At 36.5% G+C, this 27,991-nt stretch overlaps 1 protein-coding gene across 22 annotated transcripts in view; it reads right to left on the reverse strand.

Annotated features, from left to right (window-relative positions):
* The window catches only part of NEB (nebulin), a 120,218-nt gene that overhangs the window by 2,744 nt on the left and 89,483 nt on the right, over positions 1 to 27,991 (reverse strand). For 3 of the 22 annotated variants that reach the window (XM_084523878.1, XM_084523892.1, XM_084523891.1), the window contains 27 exons: positions 27,500 to 27,601; positions 27,271 to 27,369; positions 25,785 to 25,883; positions 22,538 to 22,648; positions 22,291 to 22,395; positions 21,377 to 21,481; positions 19,992 to 20,096; positions 19,026 to 19,136; positions 18,427 to 18,537; positions 17,111 to 17,224; positions 16,793 to 16,897; positions 16,238 to 16,342; positions 15,537 to 15,641; positions 14,557 to 14,649; positions 12,463 to 12,555; positions 10,999 to 11,091; positions 6,228 to 6,320; positions 5,320 to 5,412; positions 4,656 to 4,748; positions 4,107 to 4,199; positions 3,137 to 3,229; positions 2,756 to 2,848; positions 2,394 to 2,486; positions 1,873 to 1,980; positions 1,354 to 1,537; positions 598 to 690; positions 109 to 258 (listed from right to left, as the gene is read on the reverse strand). In XM_084523878.1, the coding sequence (XP_084380004.1) occupies positions 109 to 258; positions 598 to 690; positions 1,354 to 1,537; positions 1,873 to 1,980; positions 2,394 to 2,486; positions 2,756 to 2,848; positions 3,137 to 3,229; positions 4,107 to 4,199; positions 4,656 to 4,748; positions 5,320 to 5,412; positions 6,228 to 6,320; positions 10,999 to 11,091; positions 12,463 to 12,555; positions 14,557 to 14,649; positions 15,537 to 15,641; positions 16,238 to 16,342; positions 16,793 to 16,897; positions 17,111 to 17,224; positions 18,427 to 18,537; positions 19,026 to 19,136; positions 19,992 to 20,096; positions 21,377 to 21,481; positions 22,291 to 22,395; positions 22,538 to 22,648; positions 25,785 to 25,883; positions 27,271 to 27,369; positions 27,500 to 27,601 (2,842 nt within the window). Of the gene's footprint in view, positions 1 to 108; positions 259 to 597; positions 691 to 1,353; positions 1,538 to 1,872; positions 1,981 to 2,393; positions 2,487 to 2,755; positions 2,849 to 3,136; positions 3,230 to 4,106; positions 4,200 to 4,655; positions 4,749 to 5,319; positions 5,413 to 6,227; positions 6,321 to 7,268; positions 8,550 to 10,998; positions 11,092 to 12,462; positions 12,556 to 14,556; positions 14,650 to 15,536; positions 15,642 to 16,237; positions 16,343 to 16,792; positions 16,898 to 17,110; positions 17,225 to 18,426; positions 18,538 to 19,025; positions 19,137 to 19,991; positions 20,097 to 21,376; positions 21,482 to 22,290; positions 22,396 to 22,537; positions 22,649 to 25,784; positions 25,884 to 27,270; positions 27,370 to 27,499; positions 27,602 to 27,991 lie in introns of those variants that run through there. The other 19 variants (XM_084523897.1, XM_084523898.1, XM_084523899.1 and 16 more) reach the window with 19 other exon arrangements.

The following is a 27,991-nucleotide window of genomic DNA, read 5'->3' on the forward strand; positions in this document are numbered from 1 at the left end:
GGTGTGCTTTTCCCTGGCCAAAGGAGTTGGAGGCAGTGACGAGCACTGTCCTGCTGGATGGTCTGGGTACTGTCTGTCCTTGGATAAAGCGCAGTTTTGTTCTCCTACCTGTGGTAGTTGAGGTAAAGAAGCCCCCGTTGCTGTAGTAGGACAAATGTTGATCCACCCCTTCTGAGGGCTCAGATTTTTCATCCCCACCGCTGATGCTCAAGGCACTGGCAGAGCGGGAGTGCTCCCGGCTGCGGCGCTGGGCTTGGACTGCAAGGAGAAAACAAACAGTGGGAGCTGAGTTACCTCCTTGCTTTGTAAGGAGAGGCATTTAAAAACAAAAAGTGCACATGTATACAGGTGCCTTGTGTGTGTGTGTAAATACATAAATACAGTTATCCTTATGAAAAAGAGCTATAGCTAATCTGTAGCCACCGTTAATTCATAAACGACCTGTGCCCATGTGTAACATTTTGAAGTACATTTGCATTCCTGCACGGGCAGAGTGACTGAACTGTCCCTTCATCACCCAAGCTCTTAGAGTTTTACTGTTCACATGTGTGTAAGCATAAAGCCTGTTTTGCATAAATAGCACAGACTGGAACAAACCTGAGATCATGTGTAAGCTTCTGGACTGAATGTTGTCTTCTGCTGGGTCGTAGTCAAAGACTGAGCCAGGATTGGTGCGCCACACACGAAGACCTGTAAGAGAAACAGCTTTTCTGAGGAGAAGCTGGAGCTCAAACATTTTCTAGAGAGCTTAAGCAGCAACCATCTGTCCTGAATGAGAGTAAAACTGTATCAGTAAAAGGGAAGCAGGACTTCATAATTCGTGTTTCTCAAATCTATAGCACAGACTTCTTATTGTTTTCATTTATTCTACATCGTGAGCTTTAGCATTCCTGCAACAAATGTGGAGGTGAACTTAATACAAGAAATTAGCATCTGTCACCTAGCATCACGTTATACCAGTGGGCAGGATGGGAGAGGCAGAGGAGGCCACAAAGATGATCAAGGGGCTGGAGCCCCTCTCTTACCGAGACAGGTTGATTAGATAGTAGGAAGAAATTCTTCACTGTGAGGCGCTGGCACAGGCTGCCCAGAGCAGCAGTGGCTGCCCCATCCCTGGCAGTGCCCAAGGATGGCACACAACCTTTAAGTCCCTTTCAGCCCAAACCATCATTGATTCTATGGTTTACAGCTGCTATCAGAGAATATATTGCACACTGATACAAAACATCATCTCCAAGTAATGAAAAATTTAAATTGATAGGGCTGAGCTTAAATAAAACAATTTCTTAAGGTCAGCTTACATTTTGTGTAAGTGATGTATTCTGGTCTTGAAAAAAAAATGCTTCTGCTTACCTGTGAGATTCTCTTGGTCCTGGTCCACACGCTTTCTCTCCATTTCTACTACTCGCCTTTGAATGCCTCTGTAGCTGATGTCACTGAAGTCCTGCATGTTCTTTTTCACACGTTCTGTAATGGGGTCAGTAACTACAGGTGTGAAAGTACCTTTGTTTTTCTCAAAATCTTCATGGTATTTCACCTGCAAAGTACAATGAAATGATGAAATGTTTGTCCCTCTGTAGATCAGACAACAGATTGGTTTTATTCCTGCTTTCTTAAGTAAAATGCCTAGTAGAGAGGCGTGCTGCAGTTCTGAATTTTTGCTTTCTCCCCCCCAAAGAACAATGAGGGAGAGCCTAATCCCAACCCTGCCTTTCCTGTGGAGTCACTCTTGCTTTTTGCATTTAGTGACGTGGGTGACCAGTTCTCAAACGTACATTGTCCCTGGTAATGGCAACCCTGGCATGTCTTGAGAACAAGGTCTTGTTGTTAGTTAAATCACTGCCAATTTAATACTCCCATAAATGCTCTTACCGTGGAAATGTGTTTCTGGGTCTCTCGTACACGCCGCATTTCAGGGGTATCCAGTACATAAGCAGCTTTGCCTTGTACTTGTTTTCGGAAGCTATCTGAATAAAGAACCTGCCAGGTGGGAAAAAGGAAGTGAGCACAAGGCACAAAACTAATTCTGCAGCATGAGAGAAATACAAAATATAGTATCAATACAAAAAATATTGCTACTGAAGAATATTTTATATTTCATACAGTATAAGACAGTAAACACAAGATATTTGCAAGAGATCTGAAGGCAATGTAGATTTTTGAAATTGAGTTATTGAAAAAAAAAACACAATAAACTAAAGCATTTAATCACACTGAAATAGTTGTGGCATAAAGTGAAACAAAAGCATGAAAGGATTTGATTTTAGCATTGTTACTTCATTCTTCAAAACTGGGTAGCCAGGTAGTACTATTAACATCTGCACTGTTAATTTGCTTTGAGTGTGGATTCCAGAAGTTTAAATGTTAGTTTTTAAAGTGTCTTTAGGACGTACCGAGCTGATGTTTTCTTGATTGCGTTTAGCTCTCTCCATCTCTGGAGTCATTGGTGTTGGAGTTCCTTTTGCTAGGTGTTCTTTGTACAAAACCTGTGGTGTACAAACAAGTCAGCCTGGCAGAACTCACGGCTTGGTCTGTAAGTGGGGTTATTGTTTAAGCATACTCATCACTGCAGGGGTAGAAAAGATCTGGGGAAGTAAAGCATCTAAAAAGTTATTTGCTAGAGCAGAAGGTAAAAACCAAAGGGAAAAATAGGCGAAAATAAGGAAAATTGAGTGAAGAAGGACATATTAGAAGTGGATTTTTTTTCAAAATGGTTATTCTTAGTACAAGGCAGTTGTCTGTCTTCTTTCAGTACCGAGCTAATCTGTTCTTGATTGCGTTTGACTCTCTCCATCTCTGGAGTGACCGGTGTGGGGGTTGCCTTCCCTAAGCCTTCTTTGTATACAACCTACAGACCACAAAGTAACCCAAAGTCACAAAGGCACAGATTGAAAAATGTGATGTTACTGGTTTTAGAATAAACGCCATCCATTATGAAAAGGAAAAAAAAAAAAAAAGAGGAAAAATGGTATTAAAAAGTTAATTGATAAAAAAATCCTTCATGTACTGTAATTTTAAACTATGACTTTTTACATTTGAGGGGAAAAATTAGAGGGTTAAATAAAAACCAGGCAAACTTAAGTTATTATTTTTTTTTAAGTTCTGTTTTAGCCCCTTTACTTCTTCCAGACAATACCGAGCTAATTTGTTCTTGATTGCGTTTCACTCTCTCCATCTCTGGAGTGATAGGTGTGGGGGTTGCGCGCCCCAAGTTTTCTTTGTATAACACCTGTGGGATACAGAACATGTATCCGGTATCTTAAAAAACAACAAAAAGTCAATAGGCTTTGAACACAAGCTATTACTTAGTTATAAAACTTCGAAAAAAGTCGTGATGGGTTATGATGCGTAGCACTGCACAAAAGCCAAACATCTAAAGTTATCGGGAGGGGTAAGAAAAACTGTAAAAGAAGAGCTTGTTATATCTGGGAGGGAGGGAGGGTTAAAAAAAGAAGGGCTCTATCCAGCTGCAACTATGACCGTGGCTCTACAGGTCTTGGGGAAGCTGCCTGTCTCCCTAAGAAATGTTTCATCTACCCCCCTGAGAAAGCAGCTCTGCCTGCTCTCTAGTTGCAGTTACAAAGCAAAAAAGGGAACAAATGGGATGAGGAGCTAAATGTGTGAATCTGAACCACTGGAGCTGGTTATGATCCAGGAGGCGCAGAGAATCAGCCCCCTGAGAGCAGACCCTGGCTGGAAGCAGGTGGTGAGGTTTCCACCTTCACGGCACTACGGTCACCCGTGGGGCAGGGAGGTGGGGTTTTCAGGGCAGGGTGCTGGGTTTTTGTTTATTTCCTCCCCCACTGAAGTCAAACACCACCGAAAAGCAACTGAGAGCTGGCCCACCAGGCACAGGGCCAGCAGGACACGAGGCTGCTGATGTCTGGATGGAGCCCCCGGTAACAGACCTGAGCTGCAGAAAACTCGTCAGTTTTTGGATCAGCGTGTTAACACCAAAGCCAAGTTATTTCAGAAGAAGAGAGATTAATTTGCAGAAACAGCTATATCTATTTTTTAAAACTAAAACCAGTTTTCAGTTGGAAGTTAGAAGGTTACTTTTTTAAAATATAGGCGCAAAGGGAAAAATAATCAATTTTTTAAGGTACCGAGCTAATGATTTCTTGATTGCGCTTGACTCTCTCCATCTCTGGAGTGATTGGTGTTGGGGTCACTTTCCCCACATTTTCTTTGTACAAAACCTATAGGATACAAGGGAGTATCCAGAGATCATTATAAAGGTAACAACACAACACCAACAACCACAAACAATAAAGCTTTGGGGTTATTACACCTAGGAGGGGTTAGGCTTGGCACCACTGCTGGTCCTGTGGGAAGCAGTAGGAGTTTGCCCATTAATCTATAAGATGCAGCAATGGACCCGTACGATATCAATTGGGCATGAAAGCAAAGAGCAATAAAAAATAGTTAAAAAAAAATGCAAAGAAACAATGTCCATCAGAAGAAAAAGAAAAAAGTCAAACATTCCTAGTAAAATCCTGCTTCAGTCAGTGTTAAACGGAAGCTATTACAACGTCTCTGTAATTTTTTCTACGACACAGGCTTATTTTTTAAAGTTAGGAAGCACAGATTATTAAAACTGCTACAGGGTGTTAAACACTTCAGATCTGTAGGAACTGGTTTCCTGTTAAAAATACCGAGCTAATGATCTCTTGATTGCGTTTGACTCTTTCCATCTCAGGAGTGACAGGTGTTGGGGTGGCTTTCCCTATGTTTTCCTTATACAATACCTATGAGACATAAAGGAGCCAAAGAAAGCAACAATAAATAAACAGTCAGCTGTAGAAAACCGTGAAGCCTAAGGCATCTTTTTCTGTTATTTAATGCCACAGGGCCTAGGCATTACATATATACATTTAAGGAAGGTACTTAGCAACATTTCAGTAGGGAGGTAGGGTTTGGCACACTGCGTTTTTAACCAAGGATGACCCAATACATAACTAGGTACCATACAAATGCGGCTACAAACTACTGTGCTGAGGGGCTGAGGATGTTATGAGTATTCAAATTACAATAAAAAGAACGTCAGCATTGCAGAGAAGATGAAGAAAGTTTGTTAAAAGTTTGTAGGATTAGAAAAGGGCATCAAAATAAGTCTTAACCACAACAAAAAGTGTCACAAGTCAACGTTATCACTGGAAACCACGGTGAGGGGTGGGTAAGAGGTAAGCAGGTATTGAAGCTGCTTTAGAGCTAGGATCGGCATTATTTTCGAGCAAATGTTACAAAGTCCATTTATCAAAACTGTTAAAGTGTTCGTTTAAATAGTGTTAAAGGAGACTTTTTTTCTTGGCAAAGTACCGAGCTACAGATTTCTTGATTGCGTTTGACCCTCTCCATCTCTGGAGTGATGGGAGTGGGGGTCCCAGTCCCCACGCTCTCTTTGTACAACACCTGTGTGGTAACAAGAAGCATCCAAACAAAATCAGAACTCAGTAATAATTACATTCAATGTGAAACCAAATATTTGAGTCTTCTGGATCTTAATCTGCTCTCATGCAGAGCTCTAAAAGCTACCCCTGAAGGCATTGAAGACTGGGATTGCACCAGGTAGGGTCTGAAGGCAAAGCTGTCCCTGCTCGTATCTTAGAAGGTGCAATGATCCAACACTGAAGCCTCTTACATCAATACCACTGCACAACTACATTGTCATGGTGGATGGAAGCTTTCAGACTGCCACTGAAACCTGCTGGAAAATCAGACCCTCCCTACTCTATGGAAGAGCACTAAAACAGGAAAGTGATAGGATTTAAAAAACAAAACAACAACAACAATAAAACATAGTAAAAGGAAGTAAAAGGAAATCGGAACAGGGAGCAAAAATGGTTAAAGGTATTTAGGAGTATGTGAATAATTACAGAAATGAAGAAACACACCCTCCCTACTCTATGGCAAGAGCACTAAAAGTGGAAAGTGATAGGATTTAAAAACCAAACCAAAAAACAACAATAAAACACAGTAAAAGGAAATTGGAACAGGGAGCAAAAATGGTTAAAGATATTTAGGATTATGTAAATAATTACATAAACGAAGAAACAATATGTAAGTAAGACTGGAAAATACAGTACAGTGAGGGAAAAGGATATTTTAGGAATTGATTATGTTGATTATATGGAAGGAAGGAGTGGAATTGTTCCATTTTTAATAAGGGTTAAAAAGTTCAGTTTAAGTGGAGTTAAAGGGAATACATCTTTTCCTCCACAAAATACCGAGCTAATGTGTTCTTGATTGCGTTTCACCCTCTCAACCTCGGGAGTGACAGGTATTGGGGTTCCTGTCCCCAGATCCTCTTTGTACAACACCTGTGGGCAATAGGGCTGGATTAAAAAGAAGAAACAAGCAAACAACAGTAACACGCAGCTTGCTAAGAAAAAAAGACTGTTTTTCAAACTCGCTCTGAGCCAAAGCTTGGAATAAAAAAGAAAATTTAAAACCTTCCTAAAAATGATAAAGCTTAAGACAAACTCTGCAGAGACTCCTGGAAGAAAGCTAGAGTACCTTTGCTATTTTCTTCTCAGAATGTATTTAAAACAAAAAACAACAGCAACAAAAAAAACACATCTGCAACAGTAGATAAAGACTTCCTAAAGGAAGACGGTATATCAAATAAAAGACAAAAAGAACAAAGGAAAAACTGTTTCATTTACCCATTCCATAAACATCACAGCAGGTTAAGCTGGCATGTATTAGAGCACTGTTACACTGAGCTCATTGCCACGGCTTTGTCAGGTGCAAATAGTTTAGTTTTGATATGGAAAGTAAAAAAAAAAATCAAAAAAAAAAAAAAGAAAGGAAACAGGATGAAGTGATTAACAGAAGGAAAATCTGGATATTATTTAAGAAAAAAAAAAAAAAAAAGATAATCAGAATCAAAAGAAGGGTGAAAGCTAAAAGCTGTTATTATTAACATTGCATAATCAAATCTGAGGAACAAAAATGATGTAAGTAATGATTACAGAGGAAAAAAATCTCAAAGGGAAGAGGATATTCCTTTTTAAGTTGATTATAGGGGACCAAGAGTATTTTGGGGTAGTAGAATTATTTTTGAATAGATCAAAAGGGAATGTTCTGCTTTGCAAACTGAAAAATACCGAGCTACAGATTTCTTGATTGCGTTTGACTCTTTCAATCTCAGGAGTGACAGGTGTTGGGGTTCCCATCCCCACCTCCTCTTTGTACAACACCTGTGGGATAACACGGCTACGTGAAAGGAAGGCAGAGGAACAAGCAGACAGGAGGAGCATTTTGTTTGCTGAGAGAACAAGTGGAACACGAGAGAGATGTTTTCTGAGTTGCCCTGGACAATCACACAGATTAAAAACCCCCAAATCCACAGCTAGCTCAGCACTTGGACGAATGAGTTGAACACCAAACACCACTACGGCTTGTAGCAGGACGCTGGAATACCTCCCTGGCTGGGCTGGCCGCTTCTCAAGGTACACATTTAAGACTGCTGGGTAGTTAGGACATTAAGTCTTTCATAAGTTATAAGGACTGATTTTTTGTCTTTTACTAGTAGTGATGTAAAGTTGTTCCTGGCTGTACTTAAGCCACTGGAGGGCCAGGCCCTAATGCTCCATCCCAAAACTTTGCCACACACCACAATGACGAGTCAATCCTTTCCCTAGGAGAAATGCTACCAATTATCCAGAATTTATCATCACAGAATCTGGTTTGCTTATTACAAGAAGTGCAAAGAGACATGATCACAATACAGGTGTACGTATGGACTTGAGAGAGGAGAAATCAGTTACTGGTACTCTCCTACCTTACTGGAAACTTTCCTCACCCCACAAAACATGCTAACACTGCCAATTCGTTACCCTGCAAAGCTGGGCTGCCAGCATATCTACAGCCTACACCACCTGGAAATCCGGGCCACTGGCTTTCTGCAGCAAAATTAAAGACCTCCTAAAGGACGAAGGTATCAAGTACAACAGGAAAGGAACAAAGAAATAAACGTCATTTCATTTACCTGTCCCATAAACATCACAGCAAGTTACACCAGTAGGTATTAGCGCACTGTTATGCTGAGCTCATTGCTACAGGTTTGTATCAGACCACAAATGGTTTAGTTTTTATATGCAGTAAAACCAGGATAAAAACAACAACAACCCACAACCAGGGATTGAAGTGATTAACAAAAGGGAAAAGCAAATATTAAAGAAAAAAAAATGTTGAGTCAAAAAAAAAAAAGATTGGAACACAGAACCCAAAAGGTACCATTGTTAAAATGATCTAATCAAAACAGGAAAGAAAAGGAGAAATACAAAAATGGAGTGAGTACCAATTATGGAGGAAAAAAGGTGAAAACAAGGGGAAGAGGCTATTGGTCTTTGTGTAAGTTGATTATAAGGGACCAAGAGTATTTTGGGGGTATTAAAATTATTTTTAAATAGATCAAAAGGGAATGTTCTGCTTTGCAAACTGAAAAATACCGAGCTACAGATTTCTTGATTGCGTTTGACTCTTTCAATCTCAGGAGTGACAGGTGTTGGGGTTCCCGTCCCCACATCCTCTTTGTACAACACCTATACGGTGAGATAGTAGTGTAAAAAAATTGAGAGCAAAAGGAAGAATGCATTTGATAGAGGGAACATGTCACAGTTATCTTTTATGCCCACCACATCCATTAGAAAGCAGGAAAAATGAGGAAGTTTAAGCCAGTTAACAATTGTGATCAATTCAAGAAAGTGTTCTGAGACCTAGAAATAATGCAGCCTAGGTCTGAGGTATGCCTCAACACAACCATAAAGCATTAGGAAAATGGAATTAGGCAAATTCAGAAAACGTTTTTTTAAAAAGGCAAAACACTTCAAGCTTCACAAAAATCATTAAAAAAAAAAAAAAAAAGAAAGAAAAAAAAAGAAGAAGCTTTAAAAATTAAGGGTCATGAAGCATTATGTGTTAAGATTACCAAAATACCTTTTAAAAATGATTGTGTAAAATATAACTAACAATGATTAAAAATTTAATAGCGGAAAGGGAATGTCTCTGCAAATTAATTACTGAGAGCAGAACGTTTACAAGTGTTAGAGTCTTCTAAAATGAAGTTATAGGGATCATTTTCTTAAATTGCACAAAAGTACCGAGCTAAAGTTTTCTTGATTGCGTTTGACCCTCTCCATCTCAGGAGTTACAGGTACTGGGGTCCCAATTCCCAGCCCCTCTTTGTACAACACCTGTGTGGCAACAGGGAGGTATTTTGGGGGGTTTGGTTTTTTAAGGAAAAAGAAGGGAAAGAGGAAGGTTGGGGAGAGAGAGAGAGAAGAAAAGTAATTTAATATAGTGAAACTTTGAAGTATGACAAATACAGTTTTGTCAGCCTTGTTCAATAGCTAGCAAAAAAAATAAAATTAAAAAAAAAATCAAAATAACCAGCTAATGGCTAATGTTCCTAGGAGGTTTGCTGTCTTCTCACCTGGGCATGCCTGCAAGAACTGCAAGAATGTTTTTTGTGAAAGCAGAGCTCGAACTACACCACCTGAAAAACTTTTTTTTGCATTTACGCCTTCTTTCCAAAAGGAGTCTGTTTACTTACATAAAAGATCTTAGTGGTCAGCTTTGCCTCTAAGATTGCCTCTCACCAGTATAAAAGAGACGTGATGATCACAGAGACAGTTAAACATAATGAAAAGTTGTAACAGTGGTGGCGTCTCTGAACTGTCCTATTAATCTCAAGTCAGGTCTGAATTTTGTATCTGTTACATCTGAATTTGGTCAGACTGAGTCAAAATTAGTCCTAAGACACTATAATTAAAACTGAAATGTAACACAAAATTACGACATAAAGCACTTCCAGTTGTGCTGGGGGACAGGAATGTGTTAGAAGCAGAAACAATTCTGGACAGAAATGCATTGCTACAGTAATTGTCCCTTAATTACACAATTTTCTTCATTTTTCACATTATAGTGATACCGGGATGCTGCCCAGGTTTTCTTACAAAGCCCTGTAGGATATAAGAAAGCATCCAGCACAACAAAACCAGGAAAATACAAACACAGTCCGGGTGCATTAGATTGCTTTGCTCACAGTGTTAAGAGTTCATTTTTCATTTGCACTGCACCAGCATGGTCTGAGGACTGACTGTTAGAAGGATTGACTTTGTTACCGAGGAGAAGTCACTCAGAAAGTCACTATTTCGGTGGGAAGGAAACATAAGGAACTGCTTAGCTGCTTTAAGTAAATGAGGTTAAAATTTCACAGCTGGAATAACTTAATGACAATTAAGTTAGACTGAGGTAAAAAAATAAAATTTATAGGATACTCACAAGGTTTTAGTTATTTGATTAAGAAAAGTTTGTTCAAAGTTCAAAAAAGAATTGAAATAAAAAATTAATATGGAAAAGTTACAGGGATTCAATTTGCGTTCTAAACAGCAGGTTGTGTTTCATTTAGTACTACCGAGCTAATGTTCTCTTGATTGCGTTTGACTCTCTCCATCTCTGGAGTGACCGGTGTGGGGATGCCAGTCCCTAAGCCCTCTTTGTATAATACCTGTGAGGTACAAGAAAGTTTCCACAAAAAAACAAACCAAACCAAACCAAAAAGAAAAACCACCACACTCAACACAGGCAAAATAATTAAATCTCACTATTTAGTGAGTTATGTTTAGTGTTATGGTCATTTTTTAATTAATTACACACTTGTTCTAGAGGCTAATATTAAGGAACTGGCTGATGGTTGATTATTCTGTAAATATGACTACAGACACCAGGAGATAAAGGGTTAAGATAGAACAAACATGGGGAGAAACACTGGATTGCTTTCACAGCTTACTGCCAGCTTTGTTTCTTAAAAGAAACTTATGAGATGTGGTAAATCACTCAAAAAAGTTAAACCACAAAAAGGTGGAAAAACTGAGTTAAAAATATTGTCAGGGAAGAGAAAGGAGAAGGGTGAGATTCTAAATCACTGAAGGAAACCAGAATACATGTTAGGATGTTATTCAAGAATGAGTTGCCTATTTTTTTAAATACCGAGCTAATGTGTTCTTGATTGCGTTTCACTCTCTCTATTTCTGGAGTGACAGGTGTTGGGATACCTGTCCCTAGGTCCTCTTTGTACAATACCTGCAGAACACAAGCACCCAGAAAGGTGAGAAGATCATATTCCTTCTGTAATACCTACAATACATTTGGATAGGCAATTTACCTGGTTAACAGATAAATACAATCTGGGATTATATGTAAACATGTGCAAAAAGTATTTTACTCAGTAAGTACAGTTACCAGCTCAGAAAAGCTCTTAATGTCTATATTCAGGTGCCTGGAAACACAGAAGTCAATAGAGGACTTCATTATAATAGGACACACATTTAAATACTCTGCTAATCTGGCATGAGAGGTAGGTATTTTCTGCTTTTCATCTAACTTTACAAAATGTCATGGTACTGCTTTTCAGGCAGTCACTATTCCAGAGTTTTTTTCCATGGTGTTAACAAACATCTGAATTTAGTTGTGGGGTACACCTCATTTTGATCTCTATATTTTCAGAACATTATTATTTTATTTCATTTTAAGGCTCAGTGAGAAAACAATCTCATATTATTAGATTTAATTTAACCTACAATTGTTTAACCAAAAATTGTGTTTTCTATGATGGAAGACACATAGACGTCCTGTCTAAAACCTAATCATGTAGAAACACATTACAAATGCACCAGCAGTTCTCGCAAATTTGTAAAATACTTGCAAACTGCATTTCATTGGTTGATGTCGTTGAAAAAAAAGAAAAAAAATAGAAAAATAAAGAATTCACAGCAAGGGAAAACAAATTACATAACTTGAAAGTTAGAAAAATGACTAATCATTTAAAAAAAAAAATCAATTATGTACTAGTGACCTCTAGAAGTCACTAGTACCATAAACAGCTCAAGAGAGAATCAGTACTTAAAATTAGGAACAGTAAATCATGAGATATTCACTGTACAGGAGCCATTGCTCCTCATTGTATAGCAAACATCTGAGGTACCAATAATCAAAAAAACATATCCTCCCTCAACACTGCGTTCAGGAAATGCTGGCTCAAAATCTGGAGAGCAGAGTTTAATTATCAGAATCTACACTTAACTAGATATGAGAAAAGCCAGATACTTTTTCCCATTTAAAACTGTTAATAGTTTTTGTGACTACAAAAAGAGGCTCCACGTATTTTTTTCCACAAAGTTCTCTCTAGCTGCTCATTTTTTTCTGAATAATTTTAAGATATCATCTGGGTATTTTTTGTCTTTAGTTCTGTGTTTAGAAAAGGTCACAGAAATAATGCAGGGAAGTGGCTGATGGTAATGATTACTGCAAAATTCAGACGTTTAAACTTCCTGACGCTGACTATAGGGATTTAAGAGATCTGTTCTTTCAACAATAAATACCACAAACAATATCAAAGGCTGGAGCTTGAGCTCTGCAAGATTATATGGGTAAGAAGAAAATATTGGCCACTACCGAGCTGATGTGCTTCTGTGTCTCCTTGACACGTTTCACTTCAGGGAGATCAGGAATTGGAGTTCCTTTTCCAATACTCTCCTTGTACTTAATCTGCAAAGGCAGAGACATTAGAAATAATTAGACTTACATTTAAGCACAGCTGATGTATATATGGGAAACAAATTGCATGACTGAAGAAACACAGGTTGTTTACACAAACTCATTGAAATCTCAAGTACTAGATGTATTCTAATAGCAAAGAAGTTAGCAAGGAACTTTCTTTTAGGATTACCTATTAAATAACTCAGGCCACAGCCTGAAATACAGCAGTTTAAGAATAACTCAGAGCAAGGTAAAAAAGCAGTCTCGTATGAACCAAAAGTTTTCAGTCGAAACTTAAAATTTGGATATCTAATATCTTTCAGGTGCTTAACTTCAGCAAGAACAAAACCCCTGATTTATAATAACCAAACCATTTCAATGTATCTGACACTAAGTTCCAAAAGCCTGTGATGTTTTTAACTAAAAAAAAAAATAATAACATAAAAAAAATCTTAGCTTAACGGCTTTAAAATAGGCACCTGGATTGCCATGCAGATTAATTAGAGCATTAACCTGATTTCAAGAAGGCTGAAAATTTCAAAGATCTCATTGGCTTCAACATGAGCAGAAAGCTGGTGTTGAAGTACTCCCATCATCTTTATAAGCAAGCTGTTAAAAGGTAACTGCTGAGGAGATTTCACCCTGAATGGTATTTTCATAAAAGGACCATCTAAAAACTGTTATAAATGCCTTTGAACAGGTCTGATATAATGTGGTCTTTCTAGCAAAGAAAGCAGAACTCTTGGTTTGTAAAAAACTATCTATTTAATATAGGTGAGTGTCATCATACAATATTTTAGCAATTAAGTGTTTGAGATCAGTGCTATTTTCATTTTTACTTTAGCATAACCAAAAAAAAAAAAAAGAGAGAGAATAGTATTTCACAAAAACGTATTTAACATAATATGCAATGAACGGCCGAAACGTTAGTACCTCTTATACTAAAATAATGTCAGAATTCAAATAAAAAGCATGAAAAAAATTACAAATCTTGAAAGAGTTATATACAATTATTCCAATATATGAGTATTACAACTTTTTAATAGAACATAAAGGTTTTACAAGACATGCTTTAGTAGTTAACTGCGCTAACATCCTCACAGACAAACTAACAAAGTGTGGGTTAGGTAAGTGCACAGTTGAGGTGCACAGTTGACAACTGGCTGAGTGACCAAGCCCAGAGCTTTGTGACCAGTGGCACAAGGGCCAGTCAGAGACCAGTCACCAGTGGTGTGCCCCAGGGATCAATAATGGGGGCAGTATCAATACTGTTTAACATTATTGGCAACCTGGGTGCTGGGAGAGCACAGTACAGGGCCACAAGGATGATTATGGGACTGGAATGTATTTGATATGTGAAGAGGCTTAGAGAGCTGAGACTCAGGGGGAACTAATCAACATGTATAAATGTCTCAAAGGTGGGAATGAAGATGATGAAGCTGAGAATAACTTCTGAGTAGTGCCCAGTGACAGGACAAGAGGTAATGGGCACAAGTTTAAGAACAGGAGATTCAATCTGAACATAGGAAAACATTTTTTAACTGTGAGGGTGGCCAGATAGTGGAACAGGTTGCTACAAGAGGTTGTGGAGTCCTTTTGAATACCTGAATCCTTTGAGATGTTCAAAACTCAACTGGACACGGTCCTGGGCAACCTGCTCTAGCTGAACGTGCTTGATCAAAGGGCTTGGTGTAGATGATGTCTTGAGGTGCCTTCCTACCTAAACAATTCTTTGGTTCTCTGCTAAATAAACTGTGTTTGGGATGAGATTAAAATCATGACAAGAACTTTCATGTTTTAGAAATGGATTGTAAGTAACAAATTGAATGTTAAACATTAGAAAGATTATTAAACCACAAGAATAGGCAAAAAAAATGTAAAAAGTAACCTTTAGCTGATAGATTATTGCCAAAACACAGTTAGCAAAATTTAAAGAAGTAAGAGGGAAAAAGAATATTATTTTAAGTTGAATTAGCACTCGTTGAGTATTAAAAATCAATTGTTTTGTACCGAGCTAATTGCATCTTGTGTTCGTTTAACTCTCTGCATCTCTGGCGTCTTTTCAATAGTAGTTCCAGTTCCAATATCTTCTTTATATAAAATCTTAATATTTAGAATCAAGACAACAAGGTTAAGCATACAAAACACAACATTATTTCTTCTAGAGAGTGAATAGATTCTCATGACGAGTGATTTGCAAGCAGCAGTGCAGGCTGAAAGCCAACTAAGAGGATCTCCAGTCACTGCTTACTGCCTATCTGAAGCCTCATTTACTATGAGTGCCATGTCCGCAAAAAAGGGGCCATTTATATTTCATTTATATTTGTAGTAATGCATTTTAAGTAGAATATCAAAACTTTTGTAGACCGACTTTAGGATTGAAAACTAGTATTTGTTCTAGTTTTAATTTGTTCTTCTTGTTCTAATTTTGTTTTGGTATGTTTTACAACATATTCCTGCTACTTACTAGACTAACAGAACTAGTGCCAACATGATACAGCAGACAACAGGCACTTCATGGTAATACATGAAACGTGAAACATTGGGCAGACAGTTCACTTTTCACTGAGAGAAAAAGGTTGCAACACAGCAAGACTGCACTACTTACTGTTGACTATTTAACTATATCACAGCTATGTACATGGGAAAGAGTGCAGTCAGGGAACTCCACAAGTGACAGTAGATAAAAAAAGAGTAGCATAAATCAGCTAATCAGTTTGGAAAAGTTCTTATGCACATTTAAGCAGGTCAAGAGCATAAGTATCTGTAAGGGAAAAGCCTAAAATTAGATTTACTCTAAGGGTGCTGAGGCACTGGAGGAGGTGGGCTGATGGGAGTTGTTCCTGCTCATGGCTGGGAGGATGGAAATAGATGGACTTTAAGGTCCCTTCCAACCTAAACTGTTCTATGATTCTAAAATAATTATTTTATTAAACACATTAAACTGTGGGTGTTTTGGAATGAGCACTGAAAACAGAAAATAACTATACCGAGCTGAAATTCTTCTGGTTTTCTTTCACACGCAGCATTTCTGGTGTATCTTGTACAACTGTCACTTTTCCTTTGCTGTTCTGTAGGTCCCACTGATACTGAAGCTGTTGAAAAAGTTGAAGTAAAATGCCAAATGTTGACTCTACACCATGAATGTTTACTCACCAAGCTTTCTTTGAAGCTAAGAAAAATAAAATATTTTCAAGCACAGCTTTTAAGGAGACCATTTTAACATCACTGTTAGTGATACAAAGACATACAGTTATAAACATTCTCACTTAAATTAGTAATAGGAGATCCTTAACTAGTTCAATCAAAAAATCTTGAAATGTGCCAGACTATGGCATTTAAACCAATTAAGTCTCAACAGTTAAAGATTTCAAGCCAGACTGTGGAGTAATTGTTCATGTTCCTGACCATACATTCCTGCAGTTAGTCTCTGCTGACCACAACTTCTGTATAAGTCTCTATTATTAGCAAAGGAATTGTAAAAGCATTGCAGAAAGAAAACTACAGACTCATTTTTGTTTCCCTGTGTAAGTGGGCTGCGGAATACATGGGGGACTTACTGGGGATCCCTGAGAATATAAAGGCAGCCTAGTTGGGATTAGAGTGTGATATTGGGACTTTGTTAAGTAACAAAAAAAATGAACATTTTTTATTATTTGACAGTAACTATGTTTGTTATGTATATACGTACTGTGCTAAAGTTCTTTTGATTCTCACGGACTCTCTGCATTTCTGGTGTGTCTGCTACAGGCACGTAGTATGGCATGGTCCTTTCTGCATCTTCCTTGTATTTTTTCTAATACAAAATACAAAATGCATTCCATTAATTCAAAAGTACTAATAAACAGCCTGACTTTTCTTATTGTTGCATAATGCTCATCTTTATGGGAGTACTTCTGTTTCAGATTACACCACTGCATAAGACTTATTTTAAACATTTAGAGTCATTAAGGAGTAGGAAAAATCAGCTAAATCTACTTAGAATTAAATTTGCTTTGGTATTGAAAAAACAATAGAAATGATTGTTCCATTTTATACAGTATTACAATAAATTAATTTCAGTATTGAAATCGATTTTCAATACTGGTTTTCAGTAAGAGATGCCACCTCACTGTTCCACAGAAATTTGTTTTTCTGATGTCTCTCCTGAATGTTGTGACAGGTAGCTTCAAATTCAGGTGCTCCAAATTAACATCTGTTCAAGGTTCCCACGTGAACAATGATTACATCTTTTCACTCTATTTACCTGGCTTGAAAGGTTTTTGACTTGCTGGGCATGAATAATCTCTGGAGTATCGACAACACTCGTGTAGTTGGCTTTCTCCATTTCTGCCAATTGTTTGTATTTGATCTGTTAGGGAGAGATAAGGGAGAAATCACATGTAGGTGCCTTTATCTTTGCAATAATTTTCACACTATTTACTCAGAAAGAAAAAAAAACAACACACACACACACACACACACACACACACACAAAAAAAAAAAAAAACACAAAACAAAACCCGCTAGCAATTATTCTTTAAAAAAAGACATCAGACATGAGAAATGGATTATTCACACAGACCTGACTGGCAATGTCAGTGGCATTCTTTGCTCTCACAAAATCCGGTGTCTCCAAAGCCAGTTCTGTCAGACCTTTTCCTCTAATTTCTAATTCCAAGGCTTTTTTATACTCTTTCTGCAGATTAAGAGAATAGACAAATATTTTATTGATGTGAAAGCAATCCCTTTGGCAACTTCAGGTATTTTCATGACCACATCACAAAACAGGAATACTGCTAATATAAACATATAATTCAACACACATATGACATAATTGAAGTGTTTATTTTATAACTTAAATCTTGAGAACAAACAGCCCAAGTGCAGCAGCAAATGGAGGCACACTACAGGCCAGCTGTGTCAAGGTTCCTTCTCACACCAGTAACCTCAAAGTGCAAGTTCCCTTAGGTCACCAGTGATCTGTGTAAAACAGTGACTTGTACAGAAGAGGAGCAATAGGGGAGCAAGCAGTTTATGAAATGCATGTGGTAGTGAAAAGTGGTCACATATGATTCACACTGAGCATGTCCAAAAAATGCAAGGGAACAGGATTTTCTGTGATAATGTAGGGCCCTTTGAAATGAATAGCCTCTCTAAAGATTCATCATCATTAGCTACTCTTCTTCTTTCAGTAATGTCTAAAAGATATATTTTTTATAGATTGGTATAATTCATCTCTTGCTATGGCAACTGCTGAACTTGGCTGAATATGTCTGTACTATTCTATGATAATACATGTAAAATAGAGGCTCTTTGAATAACTTAAAATGCTTGCCCTAAGTAAGTACAAAATGCTGTCAGTACGCAGACAGCATGCTTACCTTAAGAGAATTTGTTAACAAGCCATAACATAACTTAGTTTTTTCAGCTTTCAGCCTGGTGATGTTATAGCCCTTAAAATTTGAACTGCACTTATCCTGTGAAAATAGCCACTATGAAATATTTGTGATACCAGTCCGCTTTGTAAATAACATAGGTTACACATCCAGACTGTCTGTTGGCCATCTCTCTTCATCAAGATGGGGAAAAGTCTGCCTTGGCCATCGGTCCTGCAGCTTATGCAGTCAAAAACAGTTTATCTGTTAACCATCTGACCACTGACTGCAGCGTCTGTTTCTTCTTCACTTACCTTCCTGATAGTGACTGCAAAGCCAGAACCAGCTCACTTCTAAATTCTGTCTCCCAGTTTCAGACTTAGTTACCATACACAATCTTTTCTTCTCTCTACTTAAGAGTGTGTAGGAAATTACTATATACTGGTGTTATATGGCTATAAGCATTTGTCCATCTGAAGTTGTTACCTCTATTCAGGGATTTTCCAAATAGCTTCTGACATACCTCATTCAGGATTTGAGTTGCATTCTTTGCTCTTAACATGTCTGGAGTCTCTTCTAAAGCTGTTAATCCTTTACCTTTGACACCTTCCTCCAGATCCTTCCTGTACTCTTTCTGCATAAGAAAGAAAACGAAAACTGCAAATACAGACTAAAAAGAGTTCTACACTCTATGGCTTTATTGCAAAAAAAAAAAAAAAAAAGAATAAATAAATAAATAAATCTAAAAGCTCAGGAAAAAAAAAAAGGATCTGTTAAAAAAGCAAAGGTATATGGTTATATAAAAACTACTGCAAAGGAACAGTGGATAGTCATTATTATTGAAGACAAAATGCAAGGGCACACACATACACATCCCGCTACGTACCAGTTATGCTGATGAATGTCAGGAAAGGACACAATAAATATGAATACAGTTATACAGTTAACGGTTTGTCATATACAGTTAAATGTACATGACAAATTAGATCACAACACAAAATATTTATAAAACATGCTTAAAATGAATGGTTAGGATAAAAAAGTGGTGAAGAAGAAATGTTGTTGAGTATACTTAGTGGAATTATTTAACTTGACAGAGGAAGAAAACAGAACAATTGCTACCTCGCTTGCTATTTTGGTTGCATATTTGACATGTAATAAGGATGGTGTAATCTCCAAGCCAGTAAGGTTTCTGCCTTTAATGGACTCTTCAAAGTCCTTCTTATATTCTTTCTAATGAGAGTAAGAAGAAAAAAAGCAAAATAGCAAATATTTGTTACATTATTTTTAATTATATTTTAAAACCTCTGGGAGGATGGAGAAGCAGCAGCAGTATTAATGTCGTGATGACAATCTTCTACAGTCAGTGCTGCAGACAGAGAAAGAATAAATCTTCTTTCTATTGAAGTTCATGAAACAGCTCATTACTTCCAATGGAAACATGACCTGATCCTGTCTTTTTTTTTTTTTTTTTTTTTTTTTCCTCCTACTTATATATGCAGAGAAAACATTCAACGGAATCACTCAAATATAATGACTTAGGGCCTTATACAAGTGGTTTTCAAAATGTATAAGCCTTCACCTGCAACAGAACAAGATAATACTTCAAACAAACAGAAAATAACTGCTTCAGGAAATAGAATGACAGGTCAGCAAAGAACACTGTGACAGCAGAGACAAACAGGAAATAAATGGGTTTTTCAAACATAGAGTTCTCAGGTGAAAACAAGAAACAGCATGCTTTCTGTGGGCTGTAATAATTGACATACATAGTATACTCCTGTTGCAAATATTGAAGTGATGTGTAGTTCATATTACATTTCTTGTAAATACTCAAAGATTTGCTTACTGACAGCTTCTTGGTGAAAATTTACAGAAAATATACACTTCATAGTGACAGGGGGAAATTTCATGTATTTCAAATACAGTATCTTATAACCAATATAAAGAAATGTGTGATACAACAATAATCTGTCAATCAACATTCACAAAACAAAAGTATAACTGTATGTCTAAACCACTCAGAGTTTTACTATAAAAATAAATGTTAAAGTTTCTTTAATCTATCATTATTGATTTTAATCTTACCTCACTCTGCATGAGCTGAGATTCCTTTGCAGTAAGGTATGTTGGAGTTTCAAAGTCCAACATAGGTTTACCTTTTTCCTTCTCATACTTTTCTTTGTATTTCACCTGAGAAGAAAATAAAAAAGTTACCTTTCTAAATAATCAAAGAACCAATTCATCAACTAATATTTGCCTACTATGGTTAACTGATATCTGGTAAAAAATAAATTTCACTTTCATCTTCCTGAAATCCCTATTATTGATCCTAAAATGTAAAATCAAAAGTCAGCCTTGCAGCAAAATGTGTGTGGCCTAAAATTCTACGTTCATATTTCCTGTTACAAAGAATATTCAGTGCCAGCTCTGATTTCAAGAAATAACTGATCACAAGAAGGAAGACAGGTAGCTGCAAAAATCTAACTTGAAGGCACTGAGATTGTTCCTGACCCTGGTTTGAGTTCAGCCAGTTACATGTTAATGGATTGCTGGAATGTTAGTGAAAGGGCTTGAAAAGATGCAGTTCATCATCTTCCTACCTAATTCTATATATGTCTGTCCAGGAAGTAAGAAGTCCACCAAAAAGAAGATATTCTTGCTTCAACTTAGAGTATCTAGCCTTTAGGGTATTGATTTTCAAACTGTTGTGTGAAGTAATGCTATGTCTTTGGCTCAGATTTCAGTCTCAAACTAGTGCAATGAGTGGTGACTTACACTACAAACTGATGAGCAACCATATTCTTAGTCCTCTGCTATGTAGTTTTTGCTCTTCCGTGCTATTATTCTGCACCAGAACAATACCTATAGTCCTTCACATTCTAGCATTACTTCTCTCTTGCTTTAGGGTCAATAAATACTTGGAATAGAGAAGACTAGAGATTAAATCAGAGGATAAATTTCTGTGGAATGATTCACAATTTGCTGTATTGCAGAGGGAGAAGATGTCAACAGGCACGCTAAGAGCAGCAGTAGATATGGGTTTCACTAAAGGAATTATGTATGCAGAAAAATAATGGCAGAGCTCTCCTTTGTATCACTTGAGACTAGAAGGGATAAAGCAACTGAAAGTGTACTGTCAACAACAACCCTACTTCCAGTAATTTCCAGTTTCCAAGATAATCAAATCTTCTTTTCTATAGATGAAATTGACCCAATAAATGTGTTACACTGTGTAACAAGATCCAGGTACAACAGGAATAAGTAACTTTGAAATCTACTCTAGAATGAAGAAATCATATGGATATTTTGCATGTGTTTAAATGTGCAAAAATTTTCTTGAATGTGAAGTGTTTATAAAACAGAAAGGCACAGAAATTACTATACATCACAGAACTTACTATGTTGATTTCAGTGATGGAGACTTTAGTTCTCAATGATTGGGGTTAATGAGAAACACGCGACCAACTTACGTGGCTCTGTAGTTCTGATGCCTCCCTTAGGTGAACCTGTTCAAGATTATCTGGCACCACATGGTAGTGACCCTTACTCTTCTCATACTGCTTCTTGTACTGGTACTGAAGGGAAGGTGTCAAAAATCATCTCAATAAAAAAAAAAATCCCTCAGCAAATTTACTTCTTAGGTCCAATCAAAGCAACACTTCAATGGAACATCAAAGAGAAATTAGAAAGACAAAAAGCTAAACAAAAACAAGAATTTTAACTCCCAGTATCAGATATCACTTTTAAAGATGTGAGTGAAAAGTTATTTTTTTTGATCATTTCAATTGCAGCAAAGATATTTCAAAACAAAGATAAAAAAACAAAAAAAAAAAAAAAGAGAGAGAAAAAAGTAAACAAGAAAGATAAAGAAAACACAGTGGATACATGAAAAGGTAATAATGACTTTTGTCTTTTCTCAATAAAATTATTGAGCACTTTGTTAGACATAGTTCTGTACCTCTATATTAGGAGGATGTTAAATATAAAAATGAAAAAGCAGACCAAAAAAAGGTTTTAAATATATTAATCAGTAAAGAAAACAATTTAAAAAAAAAAAAGAAAGAAGAAAATAGTATTTGTTAGTGAGGTGCAATCAGTTAAAATGTAATAAAGAATGAATCCACTAAAAATGATTAGAGGATTTAAAACACTAGCAGTTCTACAACTAATACAGATTTCACTTCCCAGGGAATAAATGTGACAAAGTTGCTAGTTGACTAGGAAACAACCATTAGAGAAGAGATCACTACCAGGTGATGTACCATGAACAATAATAATTGCTTCTTTAGCAATCATTATGGAAATAGTTAGAAGAGATCAATTCAGAATGGAATCAGCAGGGATGAGAAAATCAAATGGATCTGGGGTTAGTTAATGAGCTTACAGCACTGGCGAGTTGGCTTGTACTCAGGACATGGTTCATGATCAGCGATTCAGACATGTCTGTAACAGGCTTATGAAGTTTCTTTAGATCTGCCTTGTATTTCACCTGAAGATAAGAAAGGACAAACATCAGAAAAGAAGGCTGCTGATAAAACCTGTGATGCCTAATATGTTAATAACACAAAGGAGCTCTTTCCTATAGGACATTTGAAACTTTTTGTTTTCCTATAGGAAAAGTGTGAGCATACCTCACTAGCCATGTTGTGAGCATCTTTCATGGTCTTGTAGATTTTAGCCTCCTTTAAATCATACTTGGGCTTTTTACCCATCTCTTTGGAAAAATTCTCCTTGTATTTCACCTGAATTAAAACAAAACAAACAAACAAACAAAAAAAGATATTACATCTGTTCTTGAGCGCTTACTTGTTTGGCTGCAGAAGGCAAAGAGATCCGAGCACATGCTGATTTTAAGCGGAGGAATAAAAATGCAGTAACTTGAAGGCATCCAATGGAATAAAGGTTATTTTAAAGATCACCTGACTTGGAAAGAAAATCTACATTTGAATTTACAAAATATCACTAGCAATTTTTCATTCAGTGCACATGTAACACCTCCTCACTGTAAAAATAATGACAGACATAGTCAAGAGAAATACATTGACGACACACAGATACATTCCGACCCTTTGTGAGATGAAGAATGTCTCATTCAGTGACACCTATACATACATAAAATATAATGTGTTTCACAAAGACAAAAACTGACATAGGCATAAAGAGTATTTTTTTTTAAAACTGTAAACATACTTCTTGCTGAAATATGAGCTTTAAAAACTGCCGTAGGACATACCAGCAATGAAGATGGCAATGGAACAAATATTTACATATATTGTTATACACAGACTGGGTTTTGTAAGAAACAGAGATAAAGAAAGATGATAACGATCACATGTAGAATAGTGATACAATTAATTACTAGGAACTAGGTTGCATAAGAGACTTAGTAACACTTCCAAACCACATCAGATTAACATTAGCAAGGTAAACCATATCAATATAAATCAATGTTTTAGCAGACCCAGGCTGGAGGCACATATGCCAGGTTACATAAATGAGTTTTGCTAATGCTAATGAGTGAGGGGATACCCTTCATCCATCATTACTTGTCCCATCCTACTGCTGCTAAAGGCCCATTCCTCACTATTTCTTGTGGACCTGTAAAAGGCTGCTTTATTAGGAACATTTTTGTTTTTAGTGAGTATATGTATTTTGGTTTTAGTGTGTATATATATACCTACAAAAATGCACAAAATTGTTTCAAAGGAGTTACAGAAGATTGCAAGGAAAAAACTCAAAGTATTAAAGATTGGACCTCAGTAATTTAGCCTTAAGTTCTGACTTTTCCAAACAGATCCAACAGTTGGTAATTATGCTCATCAGCATTACAGTAGCCATCAGTAGAAAAATTCTGAGGATTTCTCATGTCTTCCCTGTAGTAGTATTCTGACTGCATGGAAACAGGTGAGGCAACATTTCTTTCTGCTTATCAATCCACATTTATGTGGAGATATTTTATACTAAATAAACCAGCAACCTTCACATTTGGCCTAAAGAACAACAAATGAGAACTGTCATTTGTCTTTCTGAAATAATTTGATTGTTTTCAGGACCAAAATAACACATGTAAGAAACATACATAAGACTGTGGTTGATAAGGAAAAAGGATTAATGGTTCTTCAGAAGAAAAAAAGCTGATCTCTCAAGAAGTATTTATATGAAAATTGAAATGAAATAAATAAACTGCTGAAGAACTGATAACTAAGTTGAAGAACCTAAATGTTTTTAACTTATAATGAAATTACAGAAATGTAAACAGATAATTTTATATTAGTAAAAATAGAAAGATGCTTGAAAGCAGAATTAAATCACATTCCACAATCACATTTTACATTTCTGAATTCTTTGGCATATTCTTGTCCATACAGCCCCATATTACTCATGCTGTATTGCATTGCCTCTCTTTTGCTTTGCAAAATATGCCAGCATTCAGATAAAACACACAGTGAAACAGGCAAATCCACAAATTGCTTAACCTATGTAAGAAAGCAATATCAACATTTTTGACATAAAAGGAATCAGTATTAGCTCTGATCTCACAAAAATTAGAATCAAGAAGTAGACAAGACTGTTAAGTTATGCAAGCTATGCAAAATATGATGAAGAACAGACCCATCATGCCAAATTTTTTAAAAGCAGAAGAAATGTTATTGGAAGATCTATGCAAAATTGAGAGCAAGGATGCCAGATAGATGAAATACAACCAAAAAAATGCAAATGGATTGACAAATTGCTTTATAAAGAAGCTTTATAAAGAATAAATGTATAAGAATATATACCCAAGAGAAAAATAAAGTGAAAGATGATACCAATTAGTATTTGCCCCCTTACTCCCTTTTAAAATACTTGATTTTCTCTCAGGACCAAAATAATTTCAAAGTAAGTTTATTATACAAAGAGGAGAGCTGGCTAGCAATGGAGCAAAAGCATGGAAAAAGAGGAGCTCATTATCTCTGAATGGGAATAAACATAATTTCTTCTTTTTCTTGCAGTTCAATTGTTGTGGACCAGGTGCCAGCTTAAGACTCTCCTTGCTTCTACTGAAATTATTCTTTTTTTTTTTCCTAACAAGCATGGCGGCTGTCATTCAAGCATGCAGCAGTTACGTGCAGTAGTCACGGCTAGATATGGAAAAAACACAATCCTCCTTTTTTCGTTTGGAAATACCAGCGCAGAAATGAAATGCAGAGATCTACCCGCTGCCACTTCAAAACTGCTATGCAGCTACATAGGTTTTTTGTTTTACAAAGGTTTTGAAATGGCAAGAAATGTAAGAAAATATGTGCCCTCAAATCACTACAGTGTGTACTTCTCAGAGCTCTAGCGTTTAATCATACGCTCCAGAACAGAGTAGTTTAAATAGAAGTTTGAACAGAAAAGTTAAAATAAAATTCAAGTGTGAATATACTGCATACATAATGACTGTTCACTAAAAATAATCTGAACCATTTTGAGGTTTGTCACATACATATTTGTTTTTCCATACATTCTCAGGAAAATCAGCTCAAGCTTATGTGGCTGGTTTTATTTTTTGGGGTGAAAAAGGTTAGCTTCCCCATTACATGAATGCATTGGGAACTTCTATTAAAAACACTGGAAGTTCCAAAACCATCATGAAGAGCATAGGGTTTGAAGCCTCGTGTCGTATTTCTGAAACAGACAAATTCCCCATGCACTTAAATCCCATGCACAGTCTTTTCAGAGGAAAAAATAAAAAAGAGCAGTCTCACAAGTTTGGCTATGTTCAACACCTTTGACACAAAAAGAGCTGGTGCAACTGGTGCATTATAAACCATTTAACCACTTGGAATTGTAAGTACACGAGAAACTGATGCATAAAAATGGCATTCCCAGTTGTGTCACTTAGAATTATCTTACATGACTACTTAGCATATTAGCTTTCTTAAACGTTCTCATCCATGGGGTATCATAAGATGCAGCTCCATGCCCTCTCATATGCCGCTTGAGGTATTCCGCCTATAATGCGTAGCAAGAGAGCAAGATCAGAAATGCAAACAATAATAAGATTAAGCATGAAGTGGTGAGAAAGAACCAAGTAGAACTGAAGACCTGGTCAAAAAAACAAACAAACAAACAAAAAAAAACAACCACAGAAAAGCATGTGCTTCAGAATAATTGGAGAACGTATCCATTGCAAAATAAAACTATGCAAGCTTCTAGTAATATAGCATACTAATGCCAAAATTGGAGATTCTTTCAAAGGCACAAAATAGAAAGAAAGTGGCCAAAAGAAACTGAATGTCCTTGTCACAAGGGATAAATAAGAAGAGTTAGGTAAGAGGCTGCTTCTTTTAAAGCCAATACTCAATACTCAGAAACAGGGCAAAAAAGGAAAAGAAAAAAAAAAAAAAGAGAGAGAACATGGCTGACACATCAGCCTCAGTACTTATAAGATCTTGTCATGGCAACATTCAGTGTAAGAGAATTATATTTGCATACAAGTGCTAATTTTCATTTATTTTTTTCAAAATATTCTGCACAAGTGAATAACTTATCTGTGTCCATTTCACCACTGTAGACAAGAGAGGTGCTACAGCTTCTAGGCTTCTGCAGAAAATATGTTTTAATTCCAACAACCTTTAATTTTCAGGCAACCCTTTCTTGAAAACTATCAGCTGGCTTTTAGAGGTAATGATTGTCTTCCGTTTTGATCTTAAGGATGTACAGATTTATGCAACCTAACAACTCTGGGCTAATGGAGCCTTGTAAAAATAATTCTCTCTGTATCAACTGTTTTCAGCATTTCAGGGAATTTATAAATTTGTAAGTGACAGTTATTCAGGTACCTGTACATTTCTAACTTTCCATATTCCATCAAGATAAGAAACTGGACATTGTAGAATTATAACTAACATTTTTAAGAAGATGGAAACACTCAAAGATTTTAAAGATGACAGGATTAAATACAGAGAAATTATATGCCCCATCTCCACACTTCTATGAATCCTCTCTGCAGCCTGTGCAGACAGATCACTTCTGCTCCCATTGAAGCCAGCAGACTTTTAGTATCTGGGCACAGTTATCCACCAGCCTAGTCTTCGGGAAAGTGACTGGATGCACTTTGGGAAAGTGACATACACTGAATGGATATAAATGGCTAGAAAGAAAGTGGTGAATCACATCTGGCATCACTGTAAGCAAAATCAGACTCTCAAGGTTTGTTCAATGAAGAAATAGCTTCACATCAGGACTCAATTTTTACTTTAACACGTTCCTTTATAAATGTTTCCTTATCATTTAATCTAGAAATAATTCTAGTTAAAATACTAACATCATTCTAGAAGTTAATGTTATTTCTCTTTTCTCTCACTGCTATCAAGTTTCACAAACGTTTTATTATTACCTGACTAGTTAGCTTGGACACCTCTTTTGCCAGTTCAATATCCGGACGCCCCAGCATGGTGACACCAATGCCAGCTTCTCCACGCTTTTTATACTCAATCTAACAAAGAAGATCAAATTAAAAATGTATAGTTTAGTAGCGATGAAATACCCTTTTGATTTTACTGATACTGTTTTTAATAGTAACATTACTGCTAAACATTATACAGAAGATTTAAAAAAACACTCACGTCACTAATTAACTTGGCAGCCTGAGTTGCTTTCTTAATATCTGGTCGATCTGCTATAGGTGTGTAGTGGAGCTTTGACTTGGCATCTTTCTTGTATTCAATCTAAACCATGGTGACAGACAAAGGAAAAAAGAATATTCAGGTTTGTTCATGAGAAAGATAGCTAATAAGGACACAGAAATGCTGCTAGGACGGTGTGTGATGTTTTTTTTTAATAATTTCACAAAGAATTGTTTAGGGAATCTGTTTTTGCAAATGGTCAAATTACCTATGAAGAAATGAGCATATGCAATTCTGTCTGTATTTAAGGATAAAGGATTTCATAAGGAATGAAATAAATTATTAAATGTGATTTGCATTAGATTACTTCATGTTATTAATTATAAATATGACTATCAAATAAATCCTTTATTTCAGTGCAATTTTACAGCTGTAAATATTTGTATTTTTGTCCTTCAGAATTATACCTGAACAGGGAGGCTGGGAGGAAAT

Source organism: Aythya ferina (assembly GCF_964211825.1).
Source record: "Aythya ferina genome assembly, chromosome: 6".
NCBI classification, from domain to species: Eukaryota; Metazoa; Chordata; class Aves; order Anseriformes; family Anatidae; genus Aythya; species Aythya ferina.